The sequence below is a fragment of the Miniopterus natalensis genome, chromosome 20 (assembly GCF_054644295.1).
Source record: "Miniopterus natalensis isolate mMinNat1 chromosome 20, mMinNat1.hap1, whole genome shotgun sequence".
Classification (NCBI taxonomy): Eukaryota; Metazoa; Chordata; class Mammalia; order Chiroptera; family Miniopteridae; genus Miniopterus; species Miniopterus natalensis.
The window spans coordinates 4,547,824-4,568,169 of record NC_142100.1 but is presented as its reverse complement, the minus strand read 5'-3'; the positions used below and the strand labels follow the sequence as shown (position 1 = coordinate 4,568,169).

Below are 20,346 nucleotides of genomic sequence, written 5' to 3'. Positions count from 1 at the left end.
GAAACCCAGTGGGCAGGTCCCATAGGAAAAAACATCTCCAAGTCCCATTCCAGAGGCTGAGCTCTCCAGCCCCACATGGTAATGTGCGTACATGCTAAGGCCACGGCTGCCGGCTTTCGATGGTGCTGCTTGCTCACTCAGAGCCCTCAGTTTGCTTTGCTTTGCCAGTTTCTTCATCAGGGAAATGGTGCATTTGGCTCGACCACCACTTTCCGTTTCCCACCAGTTGTTTTCCTTGTGATGCCAACCCCCTCGATGGGCAGAGGGTGGTCGTATCTAACTGTGTGTTGGCCTTGCAGGGCGACTTCAGACACAAGTCGTCGTTTGTGATCTGAGACGGGCCAGTGTGGCTGAGAGCACATGCAATACCTCTACTAGAACCTCCTCTAGAGAGCAGCTCGGAGGAAGTGCACTTGGACAGCTACACACCCGTGCAAAAGCTTTTCGTTTTGCCAAAGTTGACCGCTACTCCTTCCCTACCTTTTAACAAGCCACATGAATAAAAGGATTTTCCTCAAGATGGGCTCAGTCATCACAAGGAAAAGAACTGAGTGAGTTCACTGAGGCTGCCTCCAGCCAAGAGGGAGGGGGACTGAGGCTCTTGCTCACGGACTCTGCTGGGTGCCGGGGCCTGAGAAACCAGGGCGCACATGCGAGGGTGACGCGGGAGCAGAAACCCAGCATGAAGCCTGCAGCTGCAGTTCAAGTCTGTGCGTCCAGACAGAGGCTTTTCTCCAGTGACCCCGTCTCAGTGGCCTGGGCTGCCCTGCACCGCTCTTCTGAAAGGCATTTCCATCAGTGTGGTCGTGTCCGCCTGGGAGAACCCTTTTGGACCAGCATTTATAAAACCACCCCCATCAGAAGGTAAACTGCCTGCTGGCAGAGGGGCCTGCTTAGCTGTGGGAGCCTGCTTGTCCACAGAGGGCTTCGGAAAGGAAAACCTCCCTCAGCCTAAATGTGAAATGGTACTAAAATAACATCTGCTTTTCTATGGGAGTTTATTTTGTAGAATTTGACATTCTAAATTTTTGCTAAACATGTATTTTGGTTATGGAAAAGAAAATTTCTATTTAAACTGTAAATATGTTGTCATACAATGTTGAATAACCTATTTTTTTTAAAAAAAAGTTCAACTCACAGTAGGAGTTCCAAGCTACTCGTGTTACACTGAACAATGTCAATATCAAGAGTATCTTAACCCAGGGCGTCCGCAGGCGGCTGCTGGGACAGTCCTCGCCACAAGGGCTTCAGCGTTTTCCACAGAGAACTCACGCCATCAGTACAGCAGACCTCTGTTGCTTAGGGAACCTTCAGAAATTCCAGTTAAGTAATGTCAGAGTCTGCCTGTCACCTCTCCAAAGAAACACAAGGAGCTCTTAGGTTAGCTGTGAATGGCCTCTTCCGCAGATTACTAACTGCCTGTGGCCAAGGACCACCCAGAAGCTGTCAGGCATACACGTGCCAACCATGTCCGTCAGCTCCTGGGGCATTGGCTAACCCTGAGGCTGGCCTGCCCACCTCCACGATGCCTGCACTGTGGCCCTGGCTGCCAACTGCTTCAGGGTGGTGTTCATGTGCCACAGGCACTTGGCTCAACCCTGGTCAGTTCTGAGGTGTCCCTTCAGGAAGGTGGCCTGCTTCCTGGGGCTTCCCCGCCACTGGGTTCCTGAGCCACAGCCCTTGCTGGTGTGGATGGCTCAAGAAACAAGCTACTGCTATTTGGTTTTCAGATTTATTTAACTTATTTGTGTGTTCATAACACTGTCCAGGGCCAAAGGCAGTTTTGAATCAAGTCTGTCAACTGTATTTTTAAAGAGAATGAATTCCGCTCTTCCTCTTTGCCATGAAGTCGGCACAGACACGCGGGCTCTGCTCACTTGGCAGCAGAGCTGGGCCCCCGCCCTGCAGCCGGCCAAAGCCGATGGAGAGGAGTCACGCGCCTGAATCAAAGGCTGCGTCCTGATTCTGATTTTAAAGTTTCCATGTATCCCAGACACTGCCACATTGTGGTGACAGTAGAAACAGTCAAAGGCTTCCTGCTTTTGGAGCAGGGCTGCCTCAGGGAACTGCTGTTCCCGTGACCTGAACAAGGACCTGCGCAGAGGAAGCCTGGGTTCCTTTGTGTGCTCAGAGGGGAGGGTTCATATAGAACAGTCACCTTGGGATTAACTTTAAGTGTCTTAATTTTTTATACTTTGAGGGTTTTTTAAAGTGAAGATCTGAGACTTATGTTGACTTTTCTGTTACGTGAAATGCTTGCCCGGGGTGGCTGGCAGCAGCTGGCAGCTCTTCATACTTGCCTAATGGTGCCTCTCTTCTTTTGCATCTGTGTCTTGAGTGTAGCATTAGGACTGTCCCTTCATCTTCGCCTCTTGGTAGAAAGGGATGGCTTCCCCTTTCTCTAATTCTTGGGGATCAGCACTCTGGCCTTGATCTTGGTTGTCGCAACTAAAGGGCAGCCTTATTACCTCCTCTTATGCCCTAAAACCTACCCTGGTGCCATGTGAACTGGGTTACGGGAGAGAGAAATGAAGTGTGGAGCCTGGGAAGCAGTTGCCTGTTACTGTAAAAATGTAGACAGGAAAGAAACTTCACATTTTCAAGTGCAAATGTGACTGAGGGCTTGAGACCAGTGTACAGGCTGTGTGGCCTTGGGTGTGGCTGTTGCTGTGCACAGGAGTGGCAGACGTGTACTAACACCCCCCCCAAATCACTATTTGTTAAACCTAGTTTATAAAGACTTTTAAAAAAAACCCACTTCGCCTCATTAGTTCTCATTTCCTCTCATGTTGGGTTTACCCTTCCTTCCAGCGTTTTGCTCAGATGAGCACTCAGAGAGGCTGCCAGCTAATGGAGTGTTCCCTCAGGAGCGGCTCTGGCTCCCACTCTGATGACGTATCTGCACGTCACGGTCCCCATTCGGAGAGTTGTGGGGTGGGCCACAAGGACATTCTGCCCCTCAAACCCAACTACCACGCTCGTATGAGAAACACTGTCCCAGTAACCCTGTGCTTTTGCATCTGTAGTACTGGGATTAAAAAGTGAACCAACTGAATTTCTGGTCATTCTTGGTGAAAACAGACAAGTGTGTTTTAAGGTTACCTGGTGGTGCCAAAAGAAGAGGCTAAAGCCACCCCCTTGCGGGAGAGTCCTCAGCAGACCAGTGACACAGATCAGCATTAGCGCCACTCAGGGAAAGGGACACGGCCCAGTTTTTCATCAGCAGGACTATATTTATACACTCAGGGACATCTGCTGCCAGGAGGCAGACAGCGTCTGTCTGGGGACATAGGGGGACAGAGGAACTGAACCTTAAAGACAGTCTTTTAAAAAAAAATCCTCACCCGAGGATATTCATTCCACTGCTTTTCAAAGAGAGTGGGAGAGAGAGGGAGAGAGAAACATGGATGTGAGAGAGACACATCGACTGGCTGCCTCCACATGTGCCCTGACGGGGGCCAGGAATGGAGCCTGCAAGGAAGGTACGTGCCCTGGACTGAAATCGAACCCAGGACCCTTTGGTCTGCAGGCTGACGCTCTAACCACTGAGCCAAACCAGCCAGGGCAAAGTCATTCTTTTCTTTTACCTAACAGGAAAGATTTGTGGTTGTTTTTTTCCCTATTCTTAAATATTTTATGTAAATTAAAATGACTACCAATAAGAGCCCTGTTCTAAAAATAGAAAAATTCTACTGCAATAGACTACTTCAAGGCTGTATTTATGCTTAACCTTTATTACTGTTTTAGAAAGCTGTACACTTTTTAAAAAATGTGCAGTTCATAAATAAGAATAGAAAAATACTATAGTCAATATCTTGTCATTACACACGGGAAACTACTATAAAGAATTCAAATCAGCTGACAGAGGCTGGGTTTACATGAAAGAAGCCAATGCCTTGTGTTCCTTAAGGACTAGAATGCACCTCATCAGAATGGACCCGGTACTTTCAAATGGACTGAAGTTAAAACATTAACTAGCTAAGGCATTTCTCTATTATTTTACAATTTTTTACCACATACTTCAGGACAAGCGCTGGTGTTACACAGTGAAAGTGTCCCTGCTGTCCACATGCAGAACCCCGTCTTTCCGAGCCCCCCTGCCCACACGCCCTGAGCACCGGTTCAGTTAGCTGTTTTCAGGGGGGTCTTTCGGAGCGACCTCCTGCTGGGGACCGCGCTGTCTTTATTTCTGGCGGGAGACTTCACATTCCACTGTGGAGGCTGCGGAGGCCTAGGGGAGGAGAAGACGCACTCATTCTGCAACTAAGAAACAACCGACAAAAGCCACCATAAAAGGAACGCTTGCTCAACTTACGGTTTATCAGGCAATGATAAACATAAAATGTCGTTTCCTTGATTCTGGGCTTCAGTTTTCTCTGAAAAGGAGTCAAACACAAACAAAATCAGACTCCGCAGAACCCCAGATGCCTAATGCACCCCACAGGAAGGGCACTTGCCTCTGCCAGGAAAAGGGGTCCGCGGCGTGCCAATGTAGCTGACTCCCGCCTCAAACGTGACGTCACCGATGGTCTCTGAGTGAAGGGAAAACAGCAGGGTTACAGCAAGTCAAGCCACCTGAGCAAGGTCCGTAACGGAGTCGGTCACAGGGCCACTGTCAGACCAGCAGCCCTATGGGTCAGCCCTCAGTTTACTTGACCTTTTTGTAGGACCTGATGCTGTTGAAGCTTCCACCTTCCTCCGGCGTGGTCCTGACTTCCGTTCTCCGACTACCCCCCTCCTTGGGCTGCTTTGCTGGTGCCTGAGCACCCACCCCATGTCTAGTTACGGCCATATGCCAGGAACCCCCAACTCCATGTCGGACCGCCCTCCTGAGTCCCAGGTTTCCTGTTGCACCTCCCCGCGTGCTCATCCCATCAGCCCTGTCCACGCCGGCAATGCCACGCAGCGCCAGCCCCCACGCCGCCAGCAGCTGACCCGCTCCTGCCTGCGTACGTCCCCTCCCGCTCTCGCCTTGCCCTTGCTCTCCCTTCCGGCCTCCCCTCCATTCACCCTCAGGAGGCGGAGGGGGGGTGGGGGACACAGACAGTCAGGCTCAGTGTGAATTCTGGCTCTGTCTTCCTAGTTGTGGGAACGGCTCTGGGAACCCCAAGTGTCTTTACCTCTAAAATGGGATACAAATATCAGGATTAAGTGAGATCACTGACGCTGAGTCGAGTCCTCAGCACAGTACTTGGTCAAGGTAAGTGCTGGAGATGTGTGAGCAACTGCTGTCATTTATTAGCTATGAGACCCTGTGTCACTTAGAGGTAAACTGGTTTGAAGATCTGGTGAGGTCTCTGCCCTGCTGAAGGATCCTAGTGGCTCAGTGGTTAGGGGCCAACAATCCAGCCTCAGTCTGAGCTGGCCTCAGCCCTGCACCTGGCCCAGCCACCTTCACAAAACCCACACAGGCACCAGCTGTGGGCCCCTGGCACCCGACTGTCACCGTTCTCTAAGCAACCCTGCTGTGTCACACCTGGGTCCACACAGGCCCTCCTGCCCGAAGTGCTCTCCTTGATCCAGCTACACCATCCTGTTCCTTCTTTTGACATCTGGGTGGTGACACTCCTGTGACTTCTTCCTACTTTGTGTCTGTACCATTTTGCATGAGCTGCTGTCACACTGGTCAGAAGGGAGCCTGTGTGGCTGCCGACTGTCCTGTCAGAGCCTGCTGTCCCCTCTGCTGTCACACTGGTCAGAAGGGAGCCTGTGTGGCTGCCAACCGTTCTCAGAACCTGCCGTCCCTTCTGCAAGCACACACATGACGCAGGCTGCACAGTTTTTAGGTTTCCCCCTTATACTGTACCCTGAGGAGTACCAGCCAGACCTTTCTAGTCTAGGTTTTAAAGTCCATCAGCGCGTCCACAGTGCTGTGCCCGCAGTGCTGTGTGTCTTGTGTGTCTGCAGTGCTGAGTGCCCAAGCTACTCCAGCCACTGCCACTCAAACAGCTCAGTTCTGCCCATTCCCATTCCTGGGAGGTCTCTGCTTGTGCCTCACCGAAGCCCCCACCCCACCACACACATTCCTGTTCCTGTCTGGAGGCCTCTGACCTTCACAGCAGCACTGCTGCAGTAGCTCCGAGTCCCCCACACACTTGCAGACCCTGACAATCAAAGGCAGGAGCACCTCTGCTGCCCAAGTGACAGCAGGAAGCACTTGTTAAACCCCTCAAGGATTTTTAAAATCCAGCTCTGAAAATTACTCATTTCCATTTGGCAAATCCACACCATTAACCCCGAGTACACAGGGTGCCAGGACAGGAGCTGGGCAGCACTTTTCCCGTTGGTTTGTAGAGCGGAGACCACCTCCTGACAGTCACCCCACTTAAGAACTGTCAAGAGAATTTGTATGGATAAACTACAGAGAAAGAGCAATGGAGCTGTCTTAAATGAGTAATTCTCGCAGGAAGGAGAGCTAACAGGAGACCCTTCTCCAAGCCTTTCTTCTTTGCAGAATGAGACCCCCAGGAGTTTACAGCCAAGAGCCCAGAGAAAGCAAGCCTGGGGCACCTGCTCCACACAAAACCTCAGCAGCACTAGTGCAGCAAGTCAGGTCTCACTTGAGGAAAACGCAGCCAGGAGACCACTGGTGCCGAGCGTGCCTCATGGGATGCGCAGAGATAAACTGAGAGGCCATCTCCTCTTTTCTGTCTGAACAGAAGCACCTGGTGCCCCTGGGCCAGGAACAGAACATACAGAAAACTGTTTTGTGTGAAAGAGGTTGACTTTTCACATACATAACATTACACCTGTTCAATACACAGGAACTCAAAATTACTGCTTTTAATGATGAAAGCTGTCATGACTCAGTTGTCATCTGGGGGGAGGTGTATTCATCCATTTATCCCCCTTATAAGGTGGACTTGGGTGAAAATTATCAATCACCTGGCAAATATTCTGAGAGATCACAGCCTCACAGATAATAGGACCAAGACAATAACCAGACATAGTAGGTGCGTAGCTCGACTAACCGAATGGCTCGATATTTCGTGGCTCCACATCATAATATATTCCCAAGATTAGTACCGAAAGAAAAGGCTGTAGAAGCAACACAGGAACCTGCATGAGAAACCTGAGCTCAGGCCAGCTATGCCATTCCGCTAACCACAGACCAACATCGGTCCACACTATCGTGGCCCAGGCACTGGGGGGCAGGGACAGTGGAGAAAATAGCAGCTTAGGAACAGCAAGGACAGACAATTGTTGAGAAGTGTGGTGAGTGCTGCTGAGAATGAGGCACCTAATCCAGTCGGAAGGGTGCCGAGGTGGTACCAGGAAGGGCACGTTCTGGGTTGAGGACACGTCACGTGCAAGCCCTGTGTCAGGGCAGAGCAGGGCTCGCGCAGACACTCAGAGAGGACCGCCTACGGCTGGGGTGCAGGAGGTGGGAGACCAGGTTGGGGGCAGGCGGAGACACGTGCAAACTACACTACAGATTTTGTCGAGAATTTCTTCACACTGTAATTATTTTCTCAAAATTATGGTTTTTATAGGGGACAGTTTGAGACAATAAGAAGCTATAAAACAAAGCAATGGGGAAAATACGCTGCACTTCTAACTCATTTCCCCTTTGAATTAAAAGGAAGGAATAGGACATGACAGAACCACCCAGCAGACATGGGAACACGGGCTCTCCGCACAGCGGACAGGGACTCCTTGAGGTGCAGCTGCCTCTCAAGTCTGTTTGCTCAGGATTGGAATTCAGCGACATACATCCCACAGCTACAAAGCACGTGGCTGAGCAACTCGACCAACCTGGGGAGTTAGGCAGGAGGGCGGGGTGTTGGGTCTGGAACGGTAAGAACTGTGCTGCCCAGAGCAGTTACACAAGGAACCTGCACCTTGGCCTCCCCGTCTGTGGACGAGGACACCTCCCGGCTGTGGGCAGTGTGACCAGCTCACAGGCAGAGCACCTGGGCGAGCTGTGGGCAGGGCGAGCTGTGGGCAGTGCGACCAGCTCACAGGCAGAGCACCTGGGCGAGCTGTGGACAGTGCGACCAGCTCACAGGCAGAGCACCTGGGCGAGCTGTGGACAGTGCGACCAGCTCACAGGCAGAGCACCTGGGCGAGCTGTGGACAGTGCGACCAGCTCACAGGCAGAGCACCTGGGCGAGCTGTGGACAGTGCGACCAGCTCACAGGCAGAGCACCTGGGCGAGCTGTGGACAGTGCGACCAGCTCACAGGCAGAGCACCTGGGCGAGCTGTGGACAGTGCGACCAGCTCACAGGCAGAGCACCTGGGCGAGCTGTGGACAGTGCGACCAGCTCACAGGCAGAGCACCTGGGCGAGCTGTGGACAGTGCGACCAGCTCACAGGCAGAGCACCTGGGCGAGCCCTAGAAGTTCTGCTGGGGCTCAGTCCAGTTGTCATAAATGATGAATCCTTGTTATAATTATCCCGAAACATTTGGTCTGACACAATGCACTACGGTGCCGCTGAGTGTCAGGAGAGCCCTTAGCCAGTGAGAACTCTGACAACAGGAAGAGTTTTCCTGGGACTTCAGCAGTGACGGCAGGGGAGGGTGAGGAGGAGCCAGCTCACCCACATCAGCTACTTACTCTCAGGGGTGCTGATGGCTCGTCTGGCTACAGGGTCAACAGCTCCACTGGCCTCCTGCTCCAGGCTGTAGGAAGATGCTAGGATACAATGAGAAAGTTCCATCATTCAAACACCCCAAAAATGTCACAGAACAAAGCAACTAATGAGGAACAGCATTTGTAAGCTACACAATAAGGCTAATATCCCATAGAAAATGTTCTTATAAAGAGGTAATTCAGAAAGATGCAAAAGATGACCAACAGGAGAGACAATGTCCACTCTCACTAGGATTCAAAGAAATAAAAATTAAAACCATAGCCATTTTTAGTCTATAAAGCTCAACAAAGAAAACAGGAAATTATAAAACCAGTGTTTCTAAGCAGGAAAACAGACACTCGTGCACCCTGGCAGGAGCGGAATGTGGCGGGAAGTACAGAGGGCGGAAGTTTTTAAATATTCAGGGCCTCTGAGTGCTGAGAATGAATCGTAAAGATCACGCATGTCTAGGGCTGTCGTACAGGATGTTTATTGTGACGTTATTTCAAACAACTGAAAATGCCTACATATACAAAACAGGGCAGTAATAAATATTGTGGTATTTCCACGTGATGCAATCTGCACAGTGATTGGGAGAAAGTTTGAAAAGTTAAAAAACAGAATGTGCACTAAGATCACAATTTTATAAATAAAACCAAGCACACATGTGTGAAGTGTAGAAAGACTAGAAAGATAAATACCTCACCACTATGGGTGAGTTTTCTATTCCACAATCTTTTCCAACTCTTTTATCACAAATATGTGCCGTTTTATTATCTATAATCCTAAGCCCCCAAAGCCTTTTATTTTAAAAATAGTAAAACAAAGTATTTTAAAAGGAATGAGAGGAGGCTTGCTCTGTGTTTCATCTGTAAATTCACTGAGTGAGATGGACAACCGGTGGTTCTCTGAGTCTCTGGAGCCCCTCAGACTTACCACCACTGAGCTCCTGGAGCCCCAGACCTATCACCACCGAGCCCCTGGAGCCCCTTGGACTTACTGCGACTATGCGCTCTGTCCAGGCTCTCAGAATTTAAGGTGAAAGGCAGCACTCCTATGCTCCGATTCCGACGCCTGCTATTCGACTCCACGGCTTTCTTGACGGAATTCAGGATCGCAATGGTACTCAGGGACATGGACCTGTGGAGAACATGCCGAGACGTGCAGAAAGCAAGACCCTGAGAACACTGCAGGTACCACCCATTTTTTCTCTCACCCATTTCGACCCTGAACAGGAAGAGCACAGAGTGAAGTATAGTGGAAACAACAGGAACACTCATACTGCAAATGCCCAGGGGCCGGCAAGCTGACTGCTCTGTGGGCTCCACACCTGGCTTTGGGCATGAGCCTCTTCAACTGCCCCGCTTCAGCCGAAAGAGGCAGAGATGCTGCCTGGCCAGTGCTTGACTCGGGTCTCGAGGGCTGGTTCGCACCCCGGGGTACAGAGGCATTTTCTTGGCCATCAGAAGCTGACATTATTTCTAAACCTGGAGCAACCTGTCAGAGAAGATAAGAAAAAAACACACAAAAAGGAATCTCTATAAGCTCTGAGCAAGTCCATGAGTTGACGTTAACACACGTCGGCCCCAGTAAGCACAGCTCTGTCCTCAGAAACAGCATGAGACTGCCACACGCTACTGTGCATCGCAGAGAAAAAGGGCACATCAGCGTGTCATCTTTTCTAAGGCGGCAGGTCCGCTGGAATCTGTGAGGCGAGCACACCGCACCTGACAGTGAGCAGCAGCTCCCCTAGGACACCCTGCGCTGCAGGAGGTTCTCAGAGGGGCTGCTGGCAGGACAGCAGGCCAAGCAAGCAGCCTCTGGAGACCTAGTTATCTGTGGGCCCCTGTGATCAAAGGTCAGAGAGCCTGTGCCACCTGCTCGCTGGGCATTCGCACATCTCCCCAAACTATATGGTAAGGACTTTCCAGACAAGTTCGAGTGGCAGGGCCTCGAGGGTAGGGAAGCCTCCGTGATCCAGCTCCCTGTCTGCCACATAACAAGCGCAGCCACGAGCAGCAATCCCAAAGCCTGACTGAGACCAGCCTCTGCTTACGGGTGCGCAGAGCAGGCTGCAGAGGAGGGCCAGCCTCAAGGTAGCCGCTCACCTACCTGCAGGGCCCGGGCCCCATCAGCACCTTCCGTCACCCTGTTCGCTTCAGCCTGTCTTGCCAGCTCCTGCTCCTGGGCTAGCTGTTCGCTGTACTTCTTCATGTCGTACTCGAGTTCTGATGCCAGCTGCTTGTCAACTGCAAAGAAGTCCTTGATCTCATCCCGGTAATCCTGCATTACCTCCTGAAACAGACGCAGGCACCGTTAGTGCTTCCTGATGAGTAATAAGCTCTCCACACAACCTGATGAATAAAAATTAGGGAAGGCTTATTTTGCTGAGAGGACTATTCTATTACAGCAACCAACGAGTTAATTACACAGTGGCTTCCCAGGACACACCAACTGCACTTGCCCACATAAGCAAGGGAGCAGAATGGGAGGCAGTATCAGAGTTCCAATCGCTCAGGAAGCTGACTGTCGCTCTGCCAGTTAACAGGTAATCTCCCAGGTTGCTGATGGGAGACAGGACGTGGAATCGCACAACCTTAGCCTAAAGCTGAACTTCAACGGCACAGAACTGCTCCTGCAGGCCGGCCTTGGGGAGTGATGCATGTGGGTGGTCTGGCTTGGCTCTGGGTCCCCACCAACGCCTTTAGGAATTCACTCAGAGGTTATGTGGGTAGGTGACACATGGCACTGTTGTGGCTAAGACAGGCCTCTGGAGCAAGGGATGGAGCAGTGCCGCCTGAAAGAGGACCCTCTGTCCACACTGGCTTCCTCAGAGGACTGCAGCCGTGGCTCAGTCCCACTGGTGTCCTCTCCTGAAGATGTGACAGGAAACCCTGTCACCATATCATGGTAAGAACATCCTCAGGTCTTAAAGGGGGTTGCTAGGACCAGCCTCTTTGCTAGGAGGAAGAAACCGCCTCGGCTAACAGGGCTGGAGGGGAGGAAAAGATGTACCGTGGCCCCAAGTAGTCCTCACAACGGGAAGGAAGTGAACAGACTGCTCCACCGAGGGGGCGGCACAGGCTGCCGCCGCGAACAGCACCAACTGAAGATGAGGCGGCTGCTCCACCCGGCGGCTTCCCAGTGGCCGTCCCCTGGGTGTGTGCTCAGAATAGGAGAGATTCTCGGTTTCCTCAGGTCTAAGCAGTCTGTTTAGGAGCTAAGCCGTTTTTTCTTTTCTGAGGTTTAATACAGGGCAATACAAATATAAAAGTAACTGGAAGCTCCCATTTTTTTCCAGACAGTGAGCCTATCATTCCCATCTTAACTTCCTTAGGATAAAGAGCTATTTGAAGAAGTATATTCAATGTAATTTTTGTTGTAGCTCTTTTTGAAAAAAATTCTTAGTGGTTTTGTTGTTGTTTTTTAATCCTCCCCCGAGGAGATTTTTTCCATTGCTTTTCAGAGAGAGTGGGAGGGGGAGAGAGAGAGAAACATTGATGTGAGAGAGACACATCGACTGGCTGCCTCCCATGTGCCCTGACCAGGGCCAGGGATCGGGCCTGCAACAGAGGTACATACGTGCCCTTGGCCAGAATTGAACCTGGGACCCTTCAGTCCACAGGCTGACGTTCTAACCACGGAGCCAAGCTGGCCAGGGCTCTCAGCGTGTTTTAATAAAATAGCATAGTGTAAACAGAGAAAGGAAATAAAGCTGCATTTACTTCTGACAGAAGTTTTCCCAGAGCAGTCTGCGGCACCACTCGGTCTGTACTGCAAGGACGCACACCTGGCTGCGCAGACAGGCTTTCCGTGGCCCCCAGAGCCGCTGCTATGGGGCAGCTATGTCCTAACTCGTCAGTCAGAGACTTAAATGAAACATGATGACAGTTTCCCCTCACCAGAATGAACTAAGCTGATGACCTTGCTTTTGACCCCATGGAGAAAGTCCTCAAACGGAACCTGGCTGGCTGGTCAAGGACACATGCTCAGCGGTGGGTCAGCTCCGCACACCCTCAACTGCTCAAAAGAAGGGCCACCTTCTGTGGGACCCGGGCAAACTCCTCGTCTCTCCAGCAGCCAGAGGCCTGGCTGGCTGGTCTATTTTAGACAATGTGACGTGGTCTTGAGGCATTTCCAGTCCTAGTCCTTGACCAAGCAGCCGCGGCATGGTGAGGACCAGTGCAATCGTACCCTGAGGTAGTGCATGAGCTCCCGCAGAGCTGGGACCTTGTTCTTTTCCAGCACAGTCTTCAGGGAGACGATGATGGGAATGACGTTCTCTATGAAATTCCTCTTCTGAACCTGCAGAAACACACAGGCACGTTTCAGACACGTGAGGCCGAGAGACAGACGTTCCCTGATCTCGCTCCTGAGTCTAGCAGACCTAGCTAGACCACGTGCGTCTACCTGTGATTTTTGGTTATGGTCCTGGGAACTGTTAGGACGCATCGCCGCTGTCCTGGAGACGTTGTGAGCGTTACGTCAAAACCAGGGAAGGTGGCAACGCAGGATACAGATAAACAGTATTCTTATTTTCTAAACAAGAAAAAGGAACTAGAAATATGTTGGGTCACTTGATGAAAAGTTCCAAACCTCCATACAAACCCACCTTGGACCCTGGCTCCACATTCACCCCTCCGTCTAAACCCTCCCTTCAGGATGGGTGGATGCCCAGAGACATGCTTATTCCTGTTGGTGACACGACACTGGTCCCAAATGGCCAAGCGTGAAGGCGGTCAGTTGTCTGTCAATCTCTCACTCTGTAACTTTGTATCTATTAAGAAAGTGCTGTGCATTCACATAGTCATGACTGGACCAAGGCTTCATATTCTTTACCGTGAATGATCACTAACTACAAATGCTTTGCATTCATCTCGTATAATTAAAAAGAATTCATTGTAGTGGCACACATGTAAGATTCATCATTCTGAATCTGAAAAGCAGTCTTTTTTATTTAAAGTCATGAGTATACATTTCTTGCTTGTAAAACACTCATTTCTAAAAAGCCTTATCAGAGTTGCTGAAACAGGAGGGCAATAGTAGAGAAATAAACAATTTAATAAATACAAGTCTAAGCAGATGGTATCAGTAGGGGCTTAAGTGCATTCATTCAGCAAATATTTTCAAACATCTTCTCTGTACCAGACACAAAGCTAACCTCTGGGGATACAGAAAGAAAGCCAGCAATTCTTGTCTTCAAGTCACCTTGGACCAGACCAGAGTCTGTGTTTTGACGTGTGCCCTGCTGTGCCATGTAGCAGGGTGTCAAGGAACTTATGGAAGAGGGATGCCTGGGAAGGAAGGGGTAAATAGGAGTGTAAGTATAGAAAGGGGTAAATATTTGAAAAGATGATACTTAGGATGTGGAGGAATTAAATGTGGAAAAAGGCAGACAGGGTGGGAACGGGCACTGCAGACAGAAGCAGCAGCATGTGAAGGCCGAGGCAGGAGGCACCTCCCGTCAGAGGGATGGACAGTTCTCTGGAACAGAGATCTTGCAGCAGGGAGCATGTAGAGAGGGAAGGGGGGAGTGGCAGAGCACACGTAAGTTTTATATGCCTTGAAGAATCAGGATTTTGTTCTGAAGACGACAGGAAGCCACCAATCTACTTATTAAAGATGCCGTTAGTGAGGTGTAACTTACACACAATAAAATTGGCCATGTTAAGTGACCACTTCAATGAGCTGGCAGAAGTACATACGAGTGACCAGCACTACAATCTAGGTCATCACCCACAGTCCACGGCCCCAAAAGCTCCCTGCTGCCCCTGCAGCCAGTCTGCCTCTCGCCTGTTTTAAGCAGGAGATTAAAGTGATCAAATGTGCTCTGACAGCAAGGGGGTGCACAGTCCGGAACAGAAAGAAACTGGAGACAGAAGGATGTTGGGAAACTGGCAGAAGAGGTGCAGGCCACGCAAACACAGAGCCAGAAGTGCTGTGAGAGAGACGGACCTGTAAGCTGAAATGGACACGTGGAGCGAGACAGCCCCATTCTGGGGGTCCAGAAGTCTTTAGGGCTCAGGGGGAAACAGGAATCAGCGATCCCGGCTGGGAACAAGAGCCTGGGCTGGAGAGAACCACCACAATCAGCTGCCCCTAAGTGATTCAAATCCAATTCGGCCGAAGGAAACAGGACCTGGCCTGCCAGACTCAGGCATGGGGTGCTGGCAGGCCCTTCTCTACAACAAAGGCTGCAGGAAAGGAGAGTGACGAAGAGAGGAAGAGGGCTGCAGTTCAGTTTGGACAGAAATCTGAGAGGCAGTGGGACATCCAGGCCGGCAAGTAGACTGGGCTCACATTCACGAGACGGTGGCACACAATCACCACCTGGGAGAACTCAGGCCACTGCTGAGAATGAGATCGGGGTCTTGACCAGGCCACCAGTACTGAGGGTGCAACCAAGCCTCCCTAGAGAGCACACTCACCTGTGAGATGAGCTTCTTCTGAGCTTCCTGCATGACGACATCTGCCAGGGCCATGTCATCTTCTTCCAGGAGGAGGTCCTTGTCTGGTTTTGATCTCATGGCCAGAAGCTTGATTTCCTTTGAGCTGAGGACCTCGAAGGTATCTGAGAGGAGCTCGCTGGCTTCCATGTCCAGGGGCAGGACGCCATCTGCGAAGCACGCTGAGAGAGAGCACAGAGATGGGCTCTGAGAGTTAGTGGCTCAGAAGGGAGGTGGCGTCACAGCCAGGGGAGCACGTCCGGCTGCCAAGGGTCTACATGGGCACAGGTGGTGTCCAAGAAGGACAAAAAGGGGTCTTCCTATAGGGCCAGGGTCCCATTTGCTCCAGATCCGCTAGACCATTAGCAACACAGCATTTCACTTCTAAATGGACATTTTATCCCAACACAACATGCCTACCCAGAATACTCAGGCAGATTTTGGACGTGATATTGAATCGCTGCTCGTCTGTGAAGTGCTCTAGAAGAAACTTGTAGATTTTCATTCGTTTCTCCTTGTTTGTCTTTCCCTTCAGTGAAAAAAGACGCTTCTCTCTGTGGCAAACAGGATAATTTCACCACACCACATGGGCAAGGAGACAGCATCGCACAGCCACCAGCCAGTGCGCAGCACAGCATGTCCCCAGGACCACTGGCTCCAGTGAGGTTTCTTGCATGGCCCTGCCAAGATGAGCAACAGCCCCACAGGAGGATGTGGGCTGGGGCCTGGAATTCTGCACTCTCACCGGGCTCCCCACTCTCATCCGGCTCTCCCCTCTCACCCAGCTCTGCTCTCAGCCAGCTTTCGCTCTCACCGGGCTCTCCCCTCTCACCCAGCTCTGCTCTCAGCCAGCTTTCGTTCTCACCGGGCTCTCCCGCTCTCACCGAGCTCTCCCCTCTCACCTGGCTCTCCTCTCACCGGGCTCTCCACTCTCACCCGGCTCTCCCGCTCTCACCGAGCTCTCTGCTCTCACCCAGCTCCCTGCCCTCACCCAGCTCCCTGCCCTCACCCAGCTCTCTGCTCTCACCCAGCTCTCCCGCTCTCACCAGGCTCTCCGCTCTCACCTGGCTCTCCCACTCTCACCCAGCTCCCCGCTCTCACCCGGCTCTCTGCCCTCACCCAGCGCTCCCTAGGTCTCACTGACCTCTCCGACTGGGAGAACTTGTTGTACTTCTCGTGCTTCTCATAGTTATTAAAGTGGAAAATACACTCAATGAAGTGCTGGAAGAACATGACAGGATTCCTCTTCAGAAGCAGGTGAGCGAGGCAAAACTCCCCAAAACTGCAAAAGAAGGAGACCCATTGGCTATCTGTGGACAGCCACTAAAATTACACCAAGAACTCTGCAAAGCGGAGGGGAACTGTGAATTAGGGTAATAGATACCAAATCTATCCCAATGAACAGCTGCATTCGCATCAAAAACAAGACCCGACTTTAGCTTCGTTTGTCAATCCTGCCCACCAGCTTCCTTTCTGACTCCAGGGCCAGCATAGAGGTTTCTCTACGCAGTCTCCTCTCAGAATTCTAACAAGGTGTCATTAGTCAGCCTCACTTCAAACTGGGAAACACAACCAACCGGTCCCAAGCGCTTCTTCAGGGCAGAGGCCCATGGTCCTTAAGGCCGATGCAATGAGAATGACCGCCTGGAAATGAACTTCGCCCCCTACCTGAAGTCTGTTGCCCACAATAATGAACAAAAACCAGTTTTAGTAACTGCTACTTTTTCAGGAACTGTGATTAATTACAAGAGCTTCATAGTTTGCGTCAGCAGGGCAGGTACCTTCCACAGACAGCAACTGACTATTGCCGAGCTCTGGACCCTCAACCCACCCTAGGCCCTCTCCTCCTCCTGTGCTCAGGCATGGAAGAGGCACCTAGCACACACAGTGCGACACAGTGGGGCGCCGATGTCACGAGCACCATGCCAACCTGAAGGGCAAAACCTAACTGTCTCCCAGGCCAGGCTGTTAACTGCAGGCTCCCTGACAGCTGTTTCATCATGGCAGCAGGTGAGACCATGCCAGGCACTGCTTTCTGCTCAAGGGTCACCTAAGGTGGTGCAGGGCTGGCTTTGATCCACTCACACTGTCCACATCAACATTTCCATTTCATTTCAGAGTTAAATGCAATCTCCACCTACACAGCAGCACCAGTCAGTTCCCACCTGGAGAGGAGTGGGGACAAGTACCAGCCAAACATTTCACTCCTGGCTGCAGAGCAGAGTGCAGGAGGACGGCCACAGGTGTGCCCTCCCTGCTGTCTCTCCTGTGTCATTCCTGGTGGCAGTGTGCAGGATGACTGTCACAGGTGTGCCTCCACTGCTGCTTCTCCTGAGGCTCACATCCATGTCAGATTGTAGTCACAGTACACATCAAAGTTCAGAAGGTAGTTCAAAAACCATGAGGTTGAAATAAGCTTAGATAAAAATACTGCTGCTAATCATGACACTCTATTAACCTAGGAAATAAGGAAGCAGCCTGACCTAATTATGAAAGAAAACAAATACACCCTATTTAATACAGGGAACCCCTCAGGAGAAGTGCACTAAGGCAGCTAGCAGCACCTGCTTGGCCTGAGAGCTGTCAGTATATTCTACACACACCATGTTTTTAGTAGCCCAGGTTAGAAAGGAGAGAGGGTCACCTCATGAAGTTCTTGTTAAACAGGGTTACTTCAGTAAACCATCGAGACAAAGAATGGAGAAAACCACTCAACAGGCATAAAGCATCCCCCAAAGGAGCTACCAGACTTTACCTTCTGCAGTACTTATCATGGCTAACCTCCCACGCATAGCATTTCTCACAGCTCCCTGAGTTCTCTTCTGAGATCTGAAGTCATTCATATGAAAATGTATAATCAGATGGAATCCACTAATTCTTCTGCAAGAAGAGAGGTTGCTCGGAGCTTGAGTTCACTGTCAAATGCTCATCTACTTAGAGTCGGGGTCAAGAACACACGCAGGCAGAATTAACTAAGCAGCAGGATACTTGGGTCTGCTCCCTAGTGAATTAACAGGCTACACAAATAAAGTCAGTGGTAACATAAATTACACCCGGGGCTGAAAGCAGACCCAGAGAGCTCTCTGCATCGCCAGAAGCCAGAAACCACAGTCCGTGGGTCCAAGCAGCACTAACCCTGCTGCTGCCTCAATCAGGACCCACAGAGCCAAGATCCAGCTGTGATTGGATTAAGATTCTCAGATCCTACTCACTCAATAAAAGGAGGAAGAGGAGCTATTTTTTTGTTTCACTGCTGAAAAGTTAAAAGGAGTTAGCACTTTAAGAGATGCCTCCCGAAGCATTCCCTTCGAGTGACTGAAGGCGGCACTGTTCAGTACCTGGAACAGACTCCAACAGTTCTAAAGAAATCTGACTAAGTTAAGACTCACCACCCTCTCTCATTGCTCCTTATCCCCCAGGACAACAAGCAGAAATCATACATCATCACACCACCAATTCAGGGATATTGTCCAGAGTTTACCCAGCATTAATTAAAAGGAAGACCAGTGAAATCTAAGCAATAATCTCGTGGAAAGAAATTATTCCTCTCTTACTATGAATCTAAATCCAGCTTTCAAACAGCCCCATGAGGCCACAGGGGAAGAGCGGCGTGTTCACATTCATTTTTAGATGTTGCGGGAAACATAAAACCCGACTTCTTTCAGGTGCATCCCAGGTTCTATTCCAAAGGGGGTCCCTGCTGAATGAAGGCTGCTGCCAGTGCGCACGGATTCCTAACCTTCTCTATCTCAACTAGGACTGGGCTCAGACCCTCTACACCAGGATCTCACCTGAAACCTGAAGCAAGTGATTTCCTGTACCTGTCACCCTTGGTTGCACCCAGCCCCAGCCCTCCTCACCTCCATCACGCCCCTACATCTATCATGCTGTGCTGACTTCCTCTTGATCTCACTTCTCAAGTCTCCTTCCCGGCCTATACTGAGTCTCAGCTCCGAGCTCTGCGCTCTACTTACTCTTGATAGATGCGAGCTGACTTTCCACCAAGGATACTGGTTCCCTCACAGCCCTCAAACCAGAATCTCCTGGATCATAGGTCAATGCTCAACCACTGAGCCACGCCGGCCAGGCAACGACTTCCTTTTCTCCCAAACCAAGCAATCTCTGTCTCTACTTCCTTTTCTATCTCAATGGTCCATTCTTTTAGTCACTTTTTTGCCTTGAATCTCTCTGGCCCCTGCCTCCTAATGCTTCTGCAACATTTACCCAGTTAAATGGAAACAATCCACTGATTATCTGGCTGTCACCCTGCGACTTCAGTACTACATAGCTATCTCCTATTGGGCAGAGGAAAAACTATATCATACAATTCTGTAGCCCCCACATTTTGGGTTTATCACCATATGACCAATTAAAAATGTCATGCAAATTTGCTCATGGCAGAATCTTCAGGAAATCCATTTGGACCAAAAATAAATTCCATAGGCTCTGCCATGATAGTCTTTTTGGTAGATCAGTATTAGCAGATACATGTGGAATAAGTGATGTGTCTAATGTAAGCATACAGGCCTGACCGATGGCCTAAAACCGGGGAACAGACTCATTTAAATGACAGCAAATCTGAAAATCATGGTCCACATTTGAACCATGGTTTAAACAAACCCAGAATCACATAAAATGGAAAGATTTAAGGGGGAAATATTAAAATGTTATAAGGCACCGATACTCTTACTATAGTGTAAATATCTATCTGTCCTTCTAATTTCTTTGATTCATGCTCTGATCACCTATACAAGTTCTGTGTACATTTTACATACTAATCAATGATCTTTTTAGTTTATATGTACAGGAGCTGACAAAAGTGGGAAAAACAGAACTGCAAGTTAAATAGCCAATTCACCTCCCAGGTTCATCATTTGAGAGCCTGCTAAGCACATCTAACTGTGCCTGCTCCTGGCGACACATCACAGAGAGAGCCCTGAGAGCAGCAGAGTAAAGGTAAGAGGCACTCACAGCTATCTTGGCCCCTTTCCTAATTATATAAACAAAGAAAAATAACATCAGCTTTTTGCTTCTGACTCCAGACAGTACTAATTAACCTCTACTAGTTTACTATGTAAGATGTTCCTCCTTGGAAAATTATACCTAAAGGAAACCAAGCGGAAATTGCCCCAGGGAACTCAGAGCACCACCGGTGAGCATATTTAGAACCGGAGGAATCCGCTATTATGAGCTATTTATAGCTCAGGAGCCCTACAAGGACCTCTTCCCAACAGTGGCAGCTATTGCACAGCATTCAATACTCTATCTCCCAAACGCAGATTTGCTTCAAAAAGAATTATTCATACAACGTAATCCAGGTTAACA

The 20,346-nt window shown here is 50.1% G+C and overlaps 2 protein-coding genes across 5 annotated transcripts in view; one reads left to right on the top strand and one right to left on the bottom strand.

Moving 5' to 3' along the window:
* The window catches only part of JAM3 (junctional adhesion molecule 3), a 73,045-nt gene extending 69,990 nt beyond the window's left edge, over positions 1–3,055 (top strand). For both annotated transcript variants that reach the window (XM_016217387.2, XM_016217388.2), the window contains exon 9: positions 300–3,055. In XM_016217387.2, the coding sequence (XP_016072873.1) occupies positions 300–335 (36 nt within the window). In that variant the 3' untranslated portion in view covers positions 336–3,055. The remainder of the gene's footprint in view (positions 1–299) is intronic.
* Positions 3,056–3,714: 659 nt separating this feature from the next.
* NCAPD3 (non-SMC condensin II complex subunit D3) overlaps positions 3,715–20,346 on the bottom strand; it is a 60,726-nt gene continuing 44,094 nt past the window's right edge. For 2 of the 3 annotated variants that reach the window (XM_016217389.2, XM_016217390.2), the window contains exons 25-35: positions 16,166–16,303; positions 15,442–15,575; positions 15,004–15,203; positions 12,770–12,880; positions 10,688–10,870; positions 9,906–10,072; positions 9,576–9,715; positions 8,560–8,637; positions 4,458–4,532; positions 4,316–4,376; positions 3,715–4,231 (exon numbers count right to left, since the gene is read on the bottom strand). In XM_016217389.2, coding sequence (XP_016072875.2) covers positions 4,123–4,231; positions 4,316–4,376; positions 4,458–4,532; positions 8,560–8,637; positions 9,576–9,715; positions 9,906–10,072; positions 10,688–10,870; positions 12,770–12,880; positions 15,004–15,203; positions 15,442–15,575; positions 16,166–16,303 — 1,396 coding nt within the window. In that variant the 3' untranslated portion in view covers positions 3,715–4,122. Of the gene's footprint in view, positions 4,232–4,315; positions 4,377–4,457; positions 4,533–8,559; positions 8,638–9,575; positions 9,716–9,905; positions 10,073–10,687; positions 10,871–11,294; positions 11,815–12,769; positions 12,881–15,003; positions 15,204–15,441; positions 15,576–16,165; positions 16,304–20,346 lie in introns of those variants that run through there. The other variant, XM_087828593.1, reaches the window with a different exon arrangement.